This window comes from Scyliorhinus canicula, chromosome 2, assembly GCF_902713615.1.
Source record: "Scyliorhinus canicula chromosome 2, sScyCan1.1, whole genome shotgun sequence".
Lineage (NCBI taxonomy): Eukaryota > Metazoa > Chordata > Chondrichthyes > Carcharhiniformes > Scyliorhinidae > Scyliorhinus > Scyliorhinus canicula.
The window spans coordinates 202,870,602-202,889,067 of record NC_052147.1 but is presented as its reverse complement, the minus strand read 5'-3'; the positions used below and the strand labels follow the sequence as shown (position 1 = coordinate 202,889,067).

Below are 18,466 nucleotides of genomic sequence, written 5' to 3'. Positions count from 1 at the left end.
CGAGGGGACTTAATTTTAAGGTGATTGGAGGAAGGTATGGGGAGATGTCAGAGGTACGTTCTTTGCACAGAGAGTGGTGGGTGAGTGAAATGCAGTGCCAGCAGAGGTGGTGGAGGCAAGAGTCATTAGGGTCATTTAAGCGACTCTTAAGACAGGCACATGGACAGCAGTAAATTGAAGGGTTATAGGTGAGGTTGATCTTAGATTCGGATAAATGGTCGGCACAACATCGTGGGCTAAAGGGCCTGTACTGTGAATTTACCGTGCAGAAGGAGGCCATTCGGCCCATCGAGTCTGCACCAGCTCTTTGAAAGAGCACCCTCCCCAAGCCCACACCTCCACCCAATCCCCATAACCCAGTAACCCCACCCAACACGAAGGGCAATTTTGGACACCAAGTCTACACAGACAGTGACGCGGGGCTGGGATTGAGCCCGGGTCCTCAGCACTATGAGGCAACAGTGCTAACTATTGCACCACTGTGCCGCCCTAAAGTAAAAAAGACTTTAAGTGAAACATCAAAAGACATCAGTGGCTAAGTTTAATGTTTTTTTAAATAAATTTAGAGTACCCAATTATTTTTTCCAATTAAGGGGCAATTTAGCTTCACCAATTCACCTACCCTGCACATCTTTTTGGGTTGTGGGGGGTGAGACACACGCAGTTGGGGAGAATGTGCAAAAAGTTGAATAATATTAATATGTAAAATGTAATTACAATTTTAATTTTGGATATATTCTTTGAGGTGTTGCACAAAGTAAAAATGCTAATTACAGATTGATAAAAGGGTCTCTGACTCGAAATGTTAACTCTGTTTCTCTCCCGATATGTGCTGGCAGATCTGCCGTGTTTTTCTAACATCCTCTGTTCTTGTTCCGGATTCCGGATCTGCAGTATTTTGCTCATTTTATACAAGTTATCAAACTCACTAATAGTGCATTCCAAAATTATTTTTTAACTTGCATATGTACCAACAAATTAGGAACAGGTAGGTGGAGGCCTATCAACCGCTTGAACCTGCACTGCCATTCAATAAAGTCATAGTTGATTTGATTGTGGCCTCAACGCCACATTCCTAGCTACCCCAGGAAACCTTTTACTCCCTTGCTAGTCAAAAATCTACCTCTGTCTGCCTTAAAAATATTCAATGATCCCACCTCCACTGTTCTCTGAAGATTCTCTTGAGAAAAATATTCTCCTGATCTCGGTCTTAAATGGGAGATCCCATCTTTTTAAACTGTGCCCCCCATTTCCCGGCTCTCCCATAAGGGAAACATCCTTTCGACATCCACCCTGTCAAGTCCCCTCAGCATCTTATGTGTTTCAAGATAAGATCACCTCTCATGCTTCTGAATGCCTATGGATAAGCAAGTATCAGATGTAAAAGAACATACTTGGCTTGAATTTCCATTTCTTGGTTTTCAAAGATACTTTCAGGAACCAGAGGCAATGGCAAAATTGTTTTTCCTTTCATTTGGCCATGAACATCAAATATCTTGCTTCTTATTATTTCGATATGTTTTCTGACATCATGACATACAGCCTGTGGCCACCCCAAATGATTATTTATATTGGACAAAATCGGAACCAGAACCTAGAAAGACATGAATTACTTAAGTAAGCTAAAACAATATAAAATAAGAGAATGGTAAAATGGTACAAAGTAAAAAGAAGTAGTGTTCAACATTAAACAAACATGTAGCATTACACAGTAGCTGAGCACACTGGAAATAACAGAAGCTATGAGTCTGGCTGTGGTGTTCAAGATCTGCAGAACAAACCAAATCAATTAGTTTTCCCAGCGCAGACATGGTTTGGAAATCTACCCGACACACCGGAAAATTGCACAGGTATGGCTGACCCATAATCTAAGCAGTCTCAACTCAATCTTAACTAAAATGATATCATAAACAATCAATGGTGCCATTACATAAAATCTACTCACCAATAACATGTTTGTATAGTTCAGGTCCACCAGGGCCACTCAGCATTGGACCTTAATTGTAGCCTTGAGTCAAATATGAAACCACCCCGTCCCCAACTCCTCCCATCCACTGCCTCTTGTAAAAATCCTCCCCCCCAACCTCGGTTCCTTCCCCCAACTTTCCACCCCGGCTAGACCCCTCGGACCCTGTTCTGCCCCACTCCGATGGCCGCAGCCGCTCCTCCCCACCTCACCCCGTTCACTGGCCGGCTTAAACCGGCCAGCGTGGAGGCCCCCGCCCGGGTCTCCTTCCCCGGCCCCGGAAAAACCCAGAAGTCCCCTTTAGCACACAAACCCCGCATACACACCCACATCCCAAAGAACCCTCATTATGACTGAAAGTCCCATTTCTTCCCTTGTCCAAATATATACAACGTTGGCTCTTATAGCCCTTACACCAGCACACAGTGAAACAAAAAAAAAGAAAAAATACAGTTATGAGGCTACATCGGTACATGACCATTTCTCACTTCTGCCACAGTCCTTCTGCCTTCGCAAACTCCTCCGCTGCTTCCGTTGTGTCAAAATAAAAGTCCTTGAACTTGTAGGTCACCGTCAGCTTCGCTGGATATACAATGCCGCACTGCACCTTGCTAATGTACAGTGCCCTCTTCACCCGGTTGAAGGCAGCCCGCCTTCTCGCCAGCTCCACCGTAAAGCCCTGACCAATGAACCGATCCAGCTCATGTCGGGAGGGATCCTCCCCCAATAGTTTCACCAACATTGTGGCAAATACTCAGTCTGCCTCAGGCCTTCCAATCCTTCGGGCAGCCCACAATCCTCAAATTCTGTCACCTGGATCTGTTTTCCAGGTCTTCCATTTTGCCTCGCAGATCCTTGTTGATCTCTTATCACCTTCCGTATCTCCTTCCCCATCGAGATAAGTTGATCACTGTGCTGCAGTAACGTCTCTTCCACTTCCTTCAGCGCCTCGCCTTGCTCCCGCACCTCCGCCACTGTGTTCGCCACCGCCGCCCTCACCGGGGTAATCGCCTCCTCCACCAGCACTTTCAAAACCGCCCCCATCTCCTTCCTCATTGCCTCCAAGTGTTTTATAAACTGCCTTTCGACTTCCACGGCCATCACCTTAGCTAATTCTTCAGCCGTAACCAATGCGGCCTTCCCTGGTGCTCCAGCCTCCATTTTCCTTACTGACCCCGCGGTGACCTTTCCACTCCCCGACGGACTTTCAGACGCTTTTTTCACGGACGTTTTTTTTGCTGATCTTTGACATTTCCCCTCCCTGTGCTGTCTCCCGACTTTTGCTGCCTCCGCTGCCTTTACGACCGGGCATTACCCCCCGACACTACCGTTCCCGAACGGGAGCCCTCCAACGCACGGCTGCCTCCCAGCCGCCGTCACCAGAAGTCCCGTGAATGACTATGATTTAGTGGCCATTACTGAAACATGGTCAAAGGATGGTCACGACTGGGAGTTAAATATCAGAGGGTATTAAACTATTCGGAAGGACAGAGTGGATGGTAAGGGAGGTGGTATGTCTCTGTTATTTAAGGATGACATCCGGGCAATAGTAAAGGATGACATCGGTGCAACGGAGGATAAGGTTGAATCCATTTGGGTGGAAATCAGGAATTAATAAAGCGAAAAAGTCACTGATAGGAGTAGTCTTTACACCACCAAATAGTAACATTATGGTGGGGCAGGCAATAAAATACTGCCTGTATACAAATATATTTATATATTTATAAATGACTGATACATGTAGAAATAGTACAGCAGTTATCATGGGGGATTTTAATCTACATGTTGATTGGTTTAACCAGGTCGGTCAAGGCAGCCTTTTTTTTTTAAATAAATATTTTTATTCTCCTTTTTCATATTTTCTCCTGTATTTACACCCACCAACAATAAACAATAATCAGCAACAGATATGTCAAACCCCATAATAACAACTATCCCATCCTCCCACCAAGCCCCAAACATCAGCCCGCATGTTTACATAAACAAATGACAAAAAGGAATCAGGATTACCCATAGTCTTTAATATACACAGCACTCTCCCCCCAACCTTCCCACCCATCCCCCGCCAAACTAATGTTCGATGTTATCCAGTTCTTGAAAGTGCATGATAAATAATGCCCATGACTTGTAGAACCCCCTCCGAGTTTCCCCTCAGTTTAAACTTAACCTTCTCAAGGGTCAAGTATCCCAACAGGTCCCCCCGCCACGCCAGGGCACAGGGTGGAGAGGCTGCTCTCCATCCCAGCAGGATCCGCCTTCGGGCGATCAACGAGGCGTAGGCTACGATATCTGCCTCCGCACCCGTTTCCAACCCTGGCTGGTCCGACATGCCGAATATGGCCTCCCGGGGACCCGGGTCCAGTTTCACACGCACCACCTTGAAAATCACCCTAAAAACCTCCTTCCAGTACTCCAAGCTTTGGACAGGACCAAAACATATGAACGCGAGTTCCCCCCCCCCCCCCCCCCCCGCAACGCTCACACATATCTTCTACTCCTACAAAGAATCGGCTCGCCCTCATGACGTCCGCTCTATATACCACGTTCAGCCGTATCAGCCCCAACCTCGCACATGAGGTGGAGGCATTTACTCTCCGGAGCACCTCACACCAGACCTCCTCCTCTATAACCTCTCCCAGCTCTTCCTCCCACTTTGCTTCGATTCCTTCCAGTGGTGCCTTATCCTCTTCCAAAATAGCTCCGTACACCGCTGACACTATCCCCTTCTCCAGTCCCCTCGTCGTCAGCACCTCCTCCAGCAATGTGGAGGTCGGTCCCTCCGGGAAGCTCTATATCTCCTTCCTGGCAAAATCCCGAACCTGCATCTATCTAAACATTTCTCCCTGCTCCAGCCCATACTTCGCTTCCAGCTCCTTCAATTCTGAAAACCGACCCCCAAAAAACAAATCTTTTAGTGCCTTAATCCCCTTCTCCTCCCATTTCCGAAAATTTCCATCCCACTTCCCTGGCTCAAATCCGTGGTTCCCCCGAATTGGCATTTCCCTTGACCCTGCCCTCAACCCGAAGTTTTGGCGAAACTGCTTCCAAATTCTCAATGAAGCTATTATTACCGGACTCAGAGTATTACCCCGAGGCCATCGGAAGGGGCGCTGTTGCTAGAGCCTTCAATCCCAACCCCCTGCACAAACCCTCCTCCATTCTGACCCACTGGGAATCAACCCCTCTGACCCAGCTCCGCACCTTCTCCACATTCGCCGCCCAGTAGTAATACATCAGGTTCGGAAGACCCAAACCCCCTGCCTGCCTTCCCCTCTGTAGCAGCACCTTTCTAACTCTGGCCACCTTCCCTCCCCATATGAATAAGGTAATCATTCCTTCCGTCTCCCTGAAAAATGACTTTGGCAGGAAAATCGGCAGGCATTGGAAAATAAACAGAAATCGCGGCAACACGTTAATTTTAACCACCTGTACCCGACAATGACAGAGGGAGACCATCCCACCTTGCCAGATCAGCTTTCACTCTCCCCACCAAACGAGAAATGTTGTACTTAACCCCCCCCCCCCCCACTCCCGGACAACCTGCACCCCCAGGTATCTAAAGGGAGTCCCTGCCCTACGGAATTCCAGGCCCCCCCACTCCTGGCCGAGATACCACAAAATACTCAATTTTGTCTAGATTTAATTTGTACCCAGAGAAAGACCCAAACACCCGAAGCAGCTCCAATGTGCCCCCTATTGACATACTCGGTTCCGACACATATAACAAGTCATCGGCATACAAGGACACCCTGTGCTCTTATCTCCCCCAGCCCCCTACCCCCCGCCGCGCACTATCCCCTTCCTTACCCCCGAACTTCTTAACTTGATGACCAATGGCTCAATCGCGAGTGTGTGTGGGGGGGGGGGGGGTCCCCACGGTGGAGGAGTGCAGAGAAAAGTATCTTGAGCTGATGTGATTTGCGTGGACACTCGCCCTTGGCTCCCTGTATGGTAGCTTTACCAATCCTAAATCGCTCCAGAACTGCCATCAAGTACCCCCATTCTACCCGGTCAAACACCTTTGCGCTGTCCAATGCCACAACCACCTCTGTTTCCTTCTCCTCCGCGGTGCCATAACGTCGTTCAATACCATTCTAACGTTTGAAAAGAGCTGCCTCCCTCTCACGAACCCCGTCTGATCTTCACCTATCACCTTCGGTAAGCACTCCTCCAGCCTACCTGCCAGTACCTTCGCCAATACTTTTGTGTCCATGTTTAAAAGTGGTATGGGCCAATACAACTCACTCTCCATCGGATCCTTATCTGTTTTAAGCAACAGGGAAATCGATGCCTGCCCCAAAATTTGTGGTAACACCCCCTTCCCTATCGCCTCCTGAAACATCCCCACCATCATGGGTGACAGCTTATCCTTGAATTTTTTTCATAATATATCACCAGAAACCCATCCGGCCCTGCCACCTTTTCCGACTGCATCCTCCCAATCGCATCTTTTAATCTCCTGCTCCTGCTCCACTATCGCTCCTTCCAAAGTAGCCCTGTCCCCCTCCCCTAACCTCGGGTACTCCAGCCAATCTAGAAATACCTGCATTTCCCAGTCTCTACCTGGTGGCTCTGACCTGTACAACCTCTCGTAGAATTCCTCAAAAACCTAGTTAATCAGATCCGGAGCCACCACCAACCTCCCTGCCCTGTCCCTCACCTGAACAATTTCTCTTGCCGTCGCCACCCTCCGAAGCTGACCCGCTAACATACGCCCCACCTTCTCCCCATGCTCGTAAACTTCACCCCTTGCTCGCCTCAGTTGGCGCACCGCTTTCCTGGTAGATAGTCGGTCAAAACTCGCATGTAGTTCCTTCCTCTTTTCCAACTTCGCTGGGTCCCCATTTTCTGCATCTACCTCCAGCATCTCATCTATTGTTCTATCTGCCGTTCCAACCTCTCTTTGTCCACCCTGGCCTTAAACGAGATCACCTCACCCCTCACCACCGCCTTTAGAGCCTCCCAGACAACTGCCCTCAACACCTCCCCCATGCAGTTGAAACCTACAAATTCCTCAATTACTTTTTCAATTTTGTCACAGAACCCTTGATCCCCCAACAGTCCCACGTCTAATTTCCACCCCACTTCTCCAGTACCATACCCACCCAATGCGGAGCAAGCTCTGATACTGCAATTGCCGAATACTCCAACCCCTTAACCCCAGCCAGCAAAACCTTCCCCACCACGAAAAAGGTCGATCCGAGAGTATACCTTATGGACTGCCGAGAAAAACGAGCACTCCCGCTCCCCCGGGTGCAGAAACCTCCAAGGGTCCAACCCTTCCATTTCCACCATTAGCCCAGCCAACGCTTTTGCCCCCCCCCCCCCCCGATGGGTCCAGTGAGCTTCTAATGTAGCCCTATCCCCCTCCCCTAACCTCGGGTACTCCAGCCCATCTAGAAATACCTGCATTTCCCGGTCTCTCCCAGGTGGTTCGGACCTGTACAACCTCTCGTAGAATTCCTCAAAGACCTTGTTAATCAGATCCGGAGCCACCACCAACCTCCCTGCCCTGTCCCTCACCTGAAATGTGACCTGTCCAACCTTGGCTCCTGCACCAAGTTCCAGTCCCCCCCCCCCCCCCCCCCCCCCCGGAGATCTGCAACCACATTCTCCATCTGGAAGCGTACTCTTTTACTGACCACCACCGCTACCCTTCGAGCCCTTCCGTCAAATCCAGAGTGCAACACCTGACTAACCCAGCCCTTTTTAAGTCTCACCTGGTCCTTTACCCTCGTGTGAGTCTCCTGCAGCATTGCTACATCGGCTTTCGAACTAAGATGTGCAAGCACCCTTGACCTCTTGACTGGACCTCCTAACCCCCTCACGTTCCACGTGACTATCCTAATGGGAGTCTCTCACCACCCCCCTTCTTATCCACCACCATCATGCCACCGGGCCCTGCCCCATGACCCACCCCTATTCATTACTAACATCATCGAACCCCTTTCCCCCCCCACCCAGAATCCCCCATGCACTTCCTCTCGAGAAAATGTCTTCCAATATCGATCCCTACCCCCCTCCCCCCCCCCCCCCCATGCTCGCCTCGTAGGTCCATCGAAACCTGCTAACCAGGCTCGAATGTCCACAGCCTCCTCTCACCTCACCTCCGTCCACTAGCCGACTTCAGTTAGCTAGCGTGGGTGGCACCCCCCCCTTCCTTTTCTTTCTTTATGTGCTTTCTTGCCTGTCGGCCACACTGTCGATGCCTTCTTCTTCAGTGGCGCGGGTGCTACCCGGTCAGCCCACTGCAATGTCAACTCCCCTTTTCTTCCCTTCCTTCTCATGACTGCGCTCTCTTTTCTTTTTGACTTTAGTGCCATCCTTCTTGCTGCTGGGCTCCGCCATGGGACTAGTTGCTTGTGGTGCTTTTGTCATGGTAACCTCTTTTGGATCGTCTGCTCTGAAGGCTGACCTATGGCTCTTATGCCACAATAACAACTGATTTTGGAGCCTTAGCTGGATCGAGGCGTTTCAGTTGATCCATGGTTACGCCCGTACGCTGAGCTGTATACCCATCACCTGGTGAAACGTCCAGTATCGGCATACTTTTGGATGAATCATAGAATTTACAGTGCAGAAGCCCGTTTTCATTCCCTTTTTTTATAATTTTAGAGTACCCAATTATTTATTTTTTCCTATTAAAGGACATTTTAGTGTGGCCGATCCACCTACTCTGCACATCTTTTGGGTTGGCAATCTCATTCCCTTGTAGTCTTTCAGTAGTCTCGGTTGATTTGACAACTTTCGGTTTAACGTGCAGCCCGTTCACAATCGGACAAACGGAGGAGGTTGGCCCTCGCTCTCGTGTCGAGCTTGCATTTTATCAATGTGGCATTTAGCATCACTGGAATTGTCCATCTGTCTTCGATGCTGTCAACATCACCTGGACTACTGTCACAACTGGTCAGTAAGACTTCTTCACTTTTCATATTCGGACTCATCGTGTCCTTGGTCAAAATCAGATCAATGAAAAACTGTTCTTCAAGGGACATCTCATCAACTGCGTTGACTGATCCTGTTTGGTCCACTGTTGGATGTGAAAAACATTGTTTCAGAAAATGATTTGTACAGTCACACTTGGAACATACTGGACATTGTCGTGGCCCAGGATGGCGGACCCGGTCGGTCACTTAAAATGGCCGCCTGCACAGAGACCACATTTTTTATTCAACTGTGTCACTGTGCTGATGGCACTGCCTTCTTCCGGATTGGCGCTAAAATGTTCCAAGTTGAGTGCACTGACCTGCTGTGCAGCTAGCTCACTTGCATGGCATACCTTGATCGCGTTTTCAGGTCTTCTTTCCTGAATACCCTCTCACGTACTTTATTCAGTATCCCGAACACTATCTGGTTGCGGATCATGGGCGACTTCAAAGTATTAGAATTGACGACTGCGCCTTCAACCGCAAGTCGATTACAAAGCTATCAAAAGATTCGCTGGCTTTTCTGGGTATGCATACAAAATATTAAAACATTTTGTTTTTCTTCGGAGAGCAATGTCGATCAAACTACTTTATTACTTTGAAGCTCTTGCTGTTCTCTTCGCTGTCAAACGTGAAGGTGTTGCATATTTCTATTGCTTGAGGACCTGCTACTGTGAGCAACAACACAATACACCTCTCGTCAGGCTGTGCCTGCAGGCCAAGGACTGCAACATAGAGTCTAAAGTGCTGCTTGGAAACACCCAATTTCTTTTTTTTTTTCAAATTTAGAGTAGAGTACTTAACTTATTTTTTTCCAATTTAGGGGAAACTTAGTGTGGCCAATCAACCTACCTTGCACATCTTGGATTGTGAGGGTTTGAACAGGGAGAATGTTCAAACTCCACAGGGAGAAAAACATGCCAATTTTCATCCACGTGACCAGAGACATGAAGCTGGTGGGAAGCCCTCAAACCATCCATCTCTAACTTCACAGTCTGCGTTAAGTTCTAGATGGCCGTAGTTCACCAGGTCAGCGGAAGAATTTTCTCTTTTCTTTCCTTAGCCTATTCACCCAGTCTTCTCCATCATTATCTTTAATTTTGTTCAGCACACCTGAAACTGCCGTTTAGATTAGTAGGGGGAAGCTTTAGGTACCTAGGCATTCAAGTGGCGCGGGAATGGGACCGGCTGCATAAATTAAATCTGGCCGGACTAGTAGACCAAACGAAGGATGATTTTCGGAGATGGGATGCGCTTCCGTTGTCACTGGCTGCGAGGGTGCAGATGGTGAAGATGACAGTCCTCAAGAGATTTTTGTTTGTATTTCAGTGTCTCCCCATCTTTATTCCGCAGTCCTTTTTTAAACGGGCCAACAAAGTAATCACTGGCTTCGTGTGTGGGGACAGTGGCAGCAGCATTTGGGGTCGGAAGGTGCCTCGGTGTGGGGACCTATTTGTGGTAATTATAGATTTGCACCAGGGGGGGTTGGATGCAGGGTTTCGGGGTGGCAACAGGCAGGGATCAAATGGTTTGGGGACCCGTTTGTTGGGGGGGGGGGGGGGGGGGGGGGGGGGGTAGCTTTGAGTTTAGAGGTTTTAGAAGAGTGTCATGAGAATACACTTTAAGAAATGGTAGTCTGCTAAAGTTACTGCAGTGATGTCAGAGTGTGGGTGGAGCTGAGCTCTGGTTCTGCTTTTTAGTTTCACTTTGAAAAAAGCTTGGGTGTGACTTAGTTTTTGTGGTCTTGTTTCAGTGTTGGAGCTGCAGTCGGCCACAGAAGGTGTAATTTTATTTATTTTTTTAAAACACATTTTATTCAAACTTGTATCAAAGTATGTTACAGCAAATAAACATCCCAGAAAACATTCTTCCCAACAATGAACTATACAGTTTGTACAGATTTTCCTCCTTTCCCCCCCCTTCCCCATCCTGCGACAAACAGCTCCTCAAACACGGTCCCAAACATCCCCCACCTTTTCTTGAACTCCCCTGCTGAGCCCCTTAACTCATACTTTATCTTCTCCAACCGCAGGAAGACGCACAGATCACCCAACCATGCCGCTAACCCCGGTGGCGATGCCAACCGCCACTCCAGCAAAATTCGTCGCCGTGTAATCAGAGAGGCAAAGGCCATGACATCGGCCATCCTCCTCTCCATGAGCTTCGGCTTTTCTGAAACCCCAAATATCGCCACCAAAGGGTCCGGGTCCACTCCCTCCTACACTATCCTGGCTAAGACCGCGAACACTCCCACCCAGAATCTTCCCAATTTTTTACAACCCCAAAATATGTGCGCATGATTCGCAGGCTCCCGCCCACACCTCTCCCACTCATCTGCTACCCTCTGAAAGAAGCCACTCATTTTTGCCCGAGTCATATGCACCCTGTGCACCACCTTAAACTGTATCAGGCTCATCCTTGCTCAAGAGAAGGTCCCGTTTACCCTTCACAGCGCCTCACTCCATACTCCCCAATTGATCTCCATTCCCAACTCCGCTTCCCATTTCTCCTTGATCTTCACCACCCGCTCGCCTCCCTGCTCCCCCAGCCACTCTTATGTATCCACAATTCTTCTCTCCCTTTCCACATCCGGAAGCAGCCGTCGCCCCAGCAGGGTGCATCCCGGCAATCTAGGGAACCCCTTCCAGACCTTTCGTGTAAAGTCCCTAACCTGTAGATACCTGAACTCATTACCCCATGGCAGCTCTACCCTCTCCCTTAGCTCCTCCAGACTAGTGAACCCTTCCTCCAAATACAAATCCCTCACCTTGACCAGCCCCACTTCCCTCCACCCCCTGTATACACTATGCATCCCCCCGGCTCAAACCCATGTTTCTCGCACAGCGCGTAAGCACCGACATCCCTTCCACCCCAAAATGCCTCCTCAGCTGATTCGATATCTTCACCGTGGACTGCACCGCTGGGCTCCTTGAATACCTACTCGGGACACCACAGGTCTAATTTTGTTCCCTCTGCCATGTAAAGACTATCTCTTGATCATTTGGTGAATTCAGTGATAACTTGTTCTCAGTAATGAATTTAAACCTGATGTGCTTCTTTTAAAAGGTTTTTTTTTTAAAAGTCTTATGGATGTGAAGGAAAGTAAGGATTACTTAGTGTTGTATTCTTTGGGGGTTGTATTTGCATTACTGGTTGCTAAGATGTTCACTGTATGTTTTTAAAAAGTTAACTTGAGTTCATAGAATAAACATTGGTTTGCTTTAAAAAATACTTTTCCATTTCTGCTGTACCACACCTGTAGAGTGGGCCGTGTGCTCCCCATACCACAATCTAGTAAAAATTGTGTGTTAGGTGAACTCCATGATACACTTTGGGGTTCTCTAAACCCTGGCCCATAACAGGAGGAATATGAGCTGCTCAGTGGGAACGGGTTCCGATATTTACAGGTACAGTACTATATGAGGAAGCAGGTGCCGTCTTTTCTCGATCTGCTGCCCCGGGATTACAGGATAAGGTGGTGTCGAAGGAGGAGTGGGGGAGGGAAAGGTGAAGGTGTCCGAGATTTGGGGGAGGGAAAGATGAAGGTGTCCGAGATTTACAAGGAGTTAATTGAGGGAACCCCGATAGAAGAATTCAAGAGGAAATGGGAGGAGAAGGGAGGACGGGGAATGAAGACTGGGAGGAGGGTGAGTGCATCTTCATTGTCCACAAGGCCTTATCCAGTTTAAGGTGGTTCATAGGGTGCATATGACGGTAGCCAGGATGAGTATGTTCTTTGAGGGGTTGGAGGACAGGTGTGGGCAGTGCACAGGGAAGCCCACGAACCATGACCATATTTTGGGCATGTCCAAAACTGAAGGATTCTGGCAGGGGTCCGCTGACATAATGTCCAAGGTGCTGAAGGTGAAGGTTGCCCCAAGTCCAGAAGTGGCGATATTTAGTGTGTCGGAAGACCCGGGAGCGAGAGAGGCTGACGTTTTGGCCTTCGCCTCCCTGGTAGCCTGGAGATGAATTTTGCTGGAGTGAAGGGATTCGGGGCCACCAAAGCCGGGGGTGTGGGTGAGCGACCTGGCGGAGTTCCTTAGGTTGGAGAAAATTAAGTTAATCTTGAGAGGGTCAGTTGATGGGTTTGCCCGGAGATGGAAGCTGTTCAACTTTTTCAAGGAAAATTGAGGTATCAGCAGGGGGTTAATGAGGAAGGCAGATATTTATTTATTATGAAGATTTCTGTATGTTCTTTCTCTTGTGATGGTTTGTGTTTAATGTTTATACAAGTGCGTTCGTAAAAATATTTTTAAAAATACAAGTAAATGAGTTAGGTTTGTCCACCTAATTTCCCCAGGAACCAGGCTTCCATCCTGAATTCCAGAGACAGCCTCACACGTTGTTCAGGTGTGTCCTAGCATCTACACACCATATTGTCCCAGCATGTTTCTCACTGGTGCATTTTCCTGCTGTCGCCGCAGAGAATCAGGCATGATTTGTCAGATCTTCATCTGTATCCCATTAGTGGGGTGCAGATATGTTCCATGCCAGGCTCCAGCAGGTTGCCACTCTCCACTTTCCTGGAGTGTGGCTCCAACAATACTTAAGAAGCTCGACACCATCCAGAACAAAGCAGCCCGTTTGATTAGCACCCCATCCACCAACTTAAACATTCACTCCCTCCAGTACCGGGACACAATGAAGACTGGGTGTGGATTGTGATGGAACTCACTGTTCATCTGGAGTCACTGCAACATTCAAGAAGTTGAAAATTATCACAGCAGTTCATTTGAACAGCGCCTCTTAGCTCAATATCCACCTTAACCAGCACGGTAGCATAGTGGTTAGCACAATTGCTTCACAGCTCCAGGATCCCAGGTTTGATTCCTGGCTTGGGTTGCTGTCTGTGCGGAGTCTGCACCTTCTCACCGTGTGTGCGTGGGTTTCCTCCGGGTGCTCTGGTTTCCTCCCACAGTCCAAAGATGTGCAGGTTAGGTGGATTGGCCATGCTAAATTTCCCTTAGTGTCCAAAATTGCCCTTGGTGTTGGGTGGGCTTGGGTAGGGTGCTCTTTCCAAGAGCCAGTGCAGACCCGATGGGCCGAATGGCCTCCTTCTGCACTGTGAATTCTATGATTTAACCTTGGGTGGGATTACTGGGTTATGGGGATAGGGTGGAGGTGTGGGCTTGGGTAGGGTGCTCTTTCCAAGAGCCGATGCGGACTCGATGGGCTGAATGGCCTCCTTCTGCACTGTGAATTTTATGATTTAACCTACTGTGGTTGCCAAATGTATTATCTACAAGATGCACTGTAGCAATTTATTAAGCTTGCTTGTGCAGCACTTTCCACTTGTATAACTTCCACCACCGACAACCAGCTCGAAGTGACACACCAACCTGGCTTGGATATTTATCGCTGTTCCTTCATTACTACCTGGTCCAAATCCTGGAATTCACTTCCCAACAGCATCAGGGCAATAGCAGTTTAAGAGTAATGCTTACTTCACCTCTAGTCAACTGGGGATGGGCAATAAATACATCTTACCACAGCTATCTACATCTCAAAGATGTTGTTTTTTTTTTAAATAGTTACTTTCCTTTTTTTTTTTATTATCTCTCCTACACCCCTTTGACCATCCCGTTTCATTTTCAGCTGCTTCACTGTTCCCCCATCTCTTTTTCATAATAGTTCAAACAATCCCTCCAAAATTATAGTTATTCTTCCAGCAATGACATTGGCCCAGCCCTTTAGTAAATCTTGCCAGTTTTGTCCAGACCATCTGATTCAAAGGTGATCACAGTACCCCATGAAACTGAACTGCTACACCATTTCTCCAGTTACACCTTTAGTTAATAAAGGAATATAGAGGAGTAAAGTATAACAGAAGTAATTGATATTACTATCCTTGATGTCATGTTCTTTAATCTATCTCACCTGAAATTTCTGCATTTGCTATTAGTAATATGTACTTTAAAAAGATGAGCACAAGATATGGAATTAGAAAAGAAAATTCTGATGTATCGTCCTGCAAGCACTCGGTGTAAGATTTGCAACAGTTAAAAGAAGCCTGTTGTTAGGGACAACATAAATTATTCACTTGTTACTTGATGAGTCATATTAAATTGCTTTGCAGTGCAATCTTATATCTGATCCTTTTGACAAATGAATTACATTGAAGTAGCTCGGCTTGTTCAACATTTCAACCTTTATATGTTTTAAGAATGCCTTGTAAAAGTTCTCATATATAAGCTGGTATCAGTTAATTTTGGTATTGAAGCTGACATTATCACTACTTTCACCCAATATGTGAATTATTCAGCATCTTATTCAGTGGTATTACAAAATGGTAAAACATTGACAAAGTGTCAAGTTTATTTCACGTGGAGACCACATTATATTTAAACAGTACATAACAGTTTAAAGGCACACATCATATACTCCAATTACACCCCACAAAGGGTTACAACACCAAGACTATTTAGATCAGCAATATAAGTAACCATTCACTCACATTGCAGAGCTTCATGAAAGCACATGACAAAAATCCATGGAGTTATGCTTGCTGCTCCCTGATGGGATACATTTTGAAAACTTTAAAAAAGCAAATCAGGTAGACATAGACACATAGAAGATAGGAGCAGGAGGAGGCCATTTGGCCCTTCGAGCCTGCTCCTCTATTCATCACGATAATGGCTGATCATCCAACTCAATAGCCTAATCCTGCTTCCTCCCCATAGCCTTTGATCCCATTCTCCCCAAGTGCTATATCTAGCCGGCTCTTGAATATATTCAATGTTTTAGCATCAACTACTTCCTGTAGTAATGAATTCCACAGGCCGAAATGGTTTATCCTGAATCCTCAGACTGTGACCCCTGGTTCTGGACTCACCCGTCATTGGTAACATCTTCCCTGCATCTACCCTGTCTAGTCCCATTAAAATTTTATAAGTCTCTATGAGATCCCCGCTCATTCTTCTGAACTCCAGGGAGAACAATCCCAACCTAGTCAATCTCTCCTCATAAGACAGTTCCGCCATCCCTGAAATCAGTCTGGTAAACCTTCACTGCATTCCCTCGAGAGCAAGAACGTCCTAACGTCCTTCCTCAGAGAAGGAGACCGACACAATACTCCAGGTGTGGCCTCACCAAGACCCTGTACAATTGCAGCAACACATCCTTGCTTCTATACTCGAAACCTCTCGCAATGAAGGCCAACATACCATTAGCCTTATTTACCGCCTGCTGCACCTGCATGCTTACCTTCAGGTGGCTGGGGCACAAGGACACCCAGGTCCAACTGCACACACTCCTCTCTCCCAATTTACAACCATTCAGGTAGAAATCTGCCTTCCTGTTTTTGCTTCCAAAGTGAATAACCTCACACTTATCCATCTGCCATTGATTTGCCCACTCTCCCAACCTGTCCAGATCATGTTGTAGGATCTGTGCATCCTCATGCATGCACGGTAGCATTGTGGATAGCACAATTGCTTCACAGCTCCAGGGTCCCAGGTTCGATTCCGGCTTGGGTCACTGTCTGTGCGGAGTCTGCACATCCTCCCCATGTGTGCGTGGGTTTCCTCCGGGTGCTCCGGTTTCCTCTCACAGTCTATGTGCAGGTTAGGTGGATTGGCCATGGTAAATTGCCCTTAGTGTCCAAAATTGCCCTGTTGGGTGGGGTTACGAGGTTATGCGGATAGGGTGGAGGTGTTGACCTTGGGTAGGGTGCTCTTTCCAGGAGCCGGTGCAGACTCGATGGGCCGAATGGCCTCCTTCTGCACTGTAAATTCTATGATAATCATAACAATTCACCCTCCCACCTAACTTGGTATCATCTGCAAACTTTGAGATGTTACATTTTGTTGCCTCATCTAAATCATTAATATATATTTTGAATAGATGGGGTCCCAGCACCAATCCCACTGGTAACGCACTAGTTACTGCCTGCCAATTTGAAAAGGACCCATTAATCCCTACTCTTTGTTTCTTCTCTGCCAACCAGTTTTCTACCAGCTGCGGGACTTTATCAAACGCCTTCTGAAAGTCCTTTGGGATCATTAGAATTGGAAAGTAAGGCTGTGTAAGCTTACATTAAAAAAAAACTACAACCATTGATTTGGAGGTAGGTGTTGTAGGTAGTATCAACAAGTTTGCAGAAAACACTGATCTCTGCTTAAGTCTTCGGGGTGTACACATTGTACATCTGCTTCCGGCAGATTTTAAGTGTTGAGAGATTGGGGTCATGTCTGGCAAACAAAGTTTAACTTGGAGAAGTGCAGTGTTAAACCTGTTAGCTAGGCTAATGTTCAACATTCCTTCAGGTATTAAAGGTTGGAGGAGAGATCTAGCATTCTAAAATATACATTACTAAAGGTACATGAGCAACACTGTGAACTGATAGCTAGAGAAAATAAGGTAGTGGGGTGCATTCTTATGACAATTATGTTAAGACAAGTCATGCTATTCTGTCTTTGTACATGACCTTGATCAGGCCTCACCTGGAATATTATTTCCAGTTTTGGGTGACATTAAGCCTTTGGAAAAGATGCAGAGGGTCATTAGGCTAATTCCCAATCTAGGCTGAAATAGATGGGAGTTTACACTTTAAAGAATCGTAGAGATGGGGGTGATCAGATTAAAGTTTATAAGATGGTGAAGAGACAAGGCTTGACATTTTGTTCCAATTAAATAGTTTTTGGGGGTCAGGAGCCATAATTTGAAGCGGCGCAAGGCCAAATTAAGGTTAAAGGTCAGGAAATAGTGAACTCATGGAACAGGCTGTTATTTCATGCAGTGGATGCGGACTCGCTATACTGTTCCAAGTGTGAGCTAGATTTATTTCTGGTTGGGGTAGTCATCACTAGTTACAAAGGTAGAGTTGGTTTTGATGACCTGGATGGATTGGAGAAGAATTTCTCCAATTTTTTTCCCCTCAGATTGGAATGTATTTTAATCTGGTTTTTACCTCTCCCAGAAGATCATATGGTTTCAGATGGGGAATGGGTGTTTACATTTTGTGTTCACAGACTGGATTACCAAGAAGGTCTTTATCTGTTCATCACTGCATGTAGATTGTTCAGGTTGTGCCAGCCACGATTATCAAATGGATGGGCAAAAATGTGACTGAAGGAAATCAGTCTGATTGAGAGCTCCTATTCACCAATGGAAACTTTACAATTGTTTCTTAAAAAATAATAGACTATCCCAATCTGCTATGTGTTTATGGGTTGCTTTACCTCATTGATTAAAACTGTGAGGTGTTCCACTGGGTGCTGTAAGATCTCTCCAAGCATCAGTTCATTATTTTGGTCATTACTTGACAATCTTCCATGGCAGTTTTTGAAAATATAAAGCATTTTGCTTTTTGGTGGGACGGACACCTACAGAAAAATCGGGAAATGATTACATTAGTCATTAAAAAAAAGTTTATTCTACATTTCACACATTTTAAGATCACCACGTAAAAAGGTCAAGCTTATTTTTGAATTCAATTTATTGTACAGCACATAACGATTGATAAGTCGCCTTCATAACTAGGGCCTTTAACATAAGTTTTTCAGCTTGGGTTTCGTCTAATAAAAAGTCCTTATTTTCGTTTGGGTGCTGAATCAATAAAAATCAATTTCTC

At 46.7% G+C, this 18,466-nt stretch overlaps 1 protein-coding gene across 1 annotated transcript in view; it reads right to left on the bottom strand.

Moving 5' to 3' along the window:
• The window catches only part of dnah9 (dynein, axonemal, heavy chain 9), a 125,355-nt gene that overhangs the window by 106,433 nt on the left and 456 nt on the right, over nt 1–18,466 (bottom strand). The window contains exons 2-3 of the mRNA XM_038790289.1: nt 18,075–18,218; nt 1,395–1,594 (exon numbers count right to left, since the gene is read on the bottom strand). Coding sequence (XP_038646217.1) covers nt 1,395–1,594; nt 18,075–18,218 — 344 coding nt within the window. The remainder of the gene's footprint in view (nt 1–1,394; nt 1,595–18,074; nt 18,219–18,466) is intronic.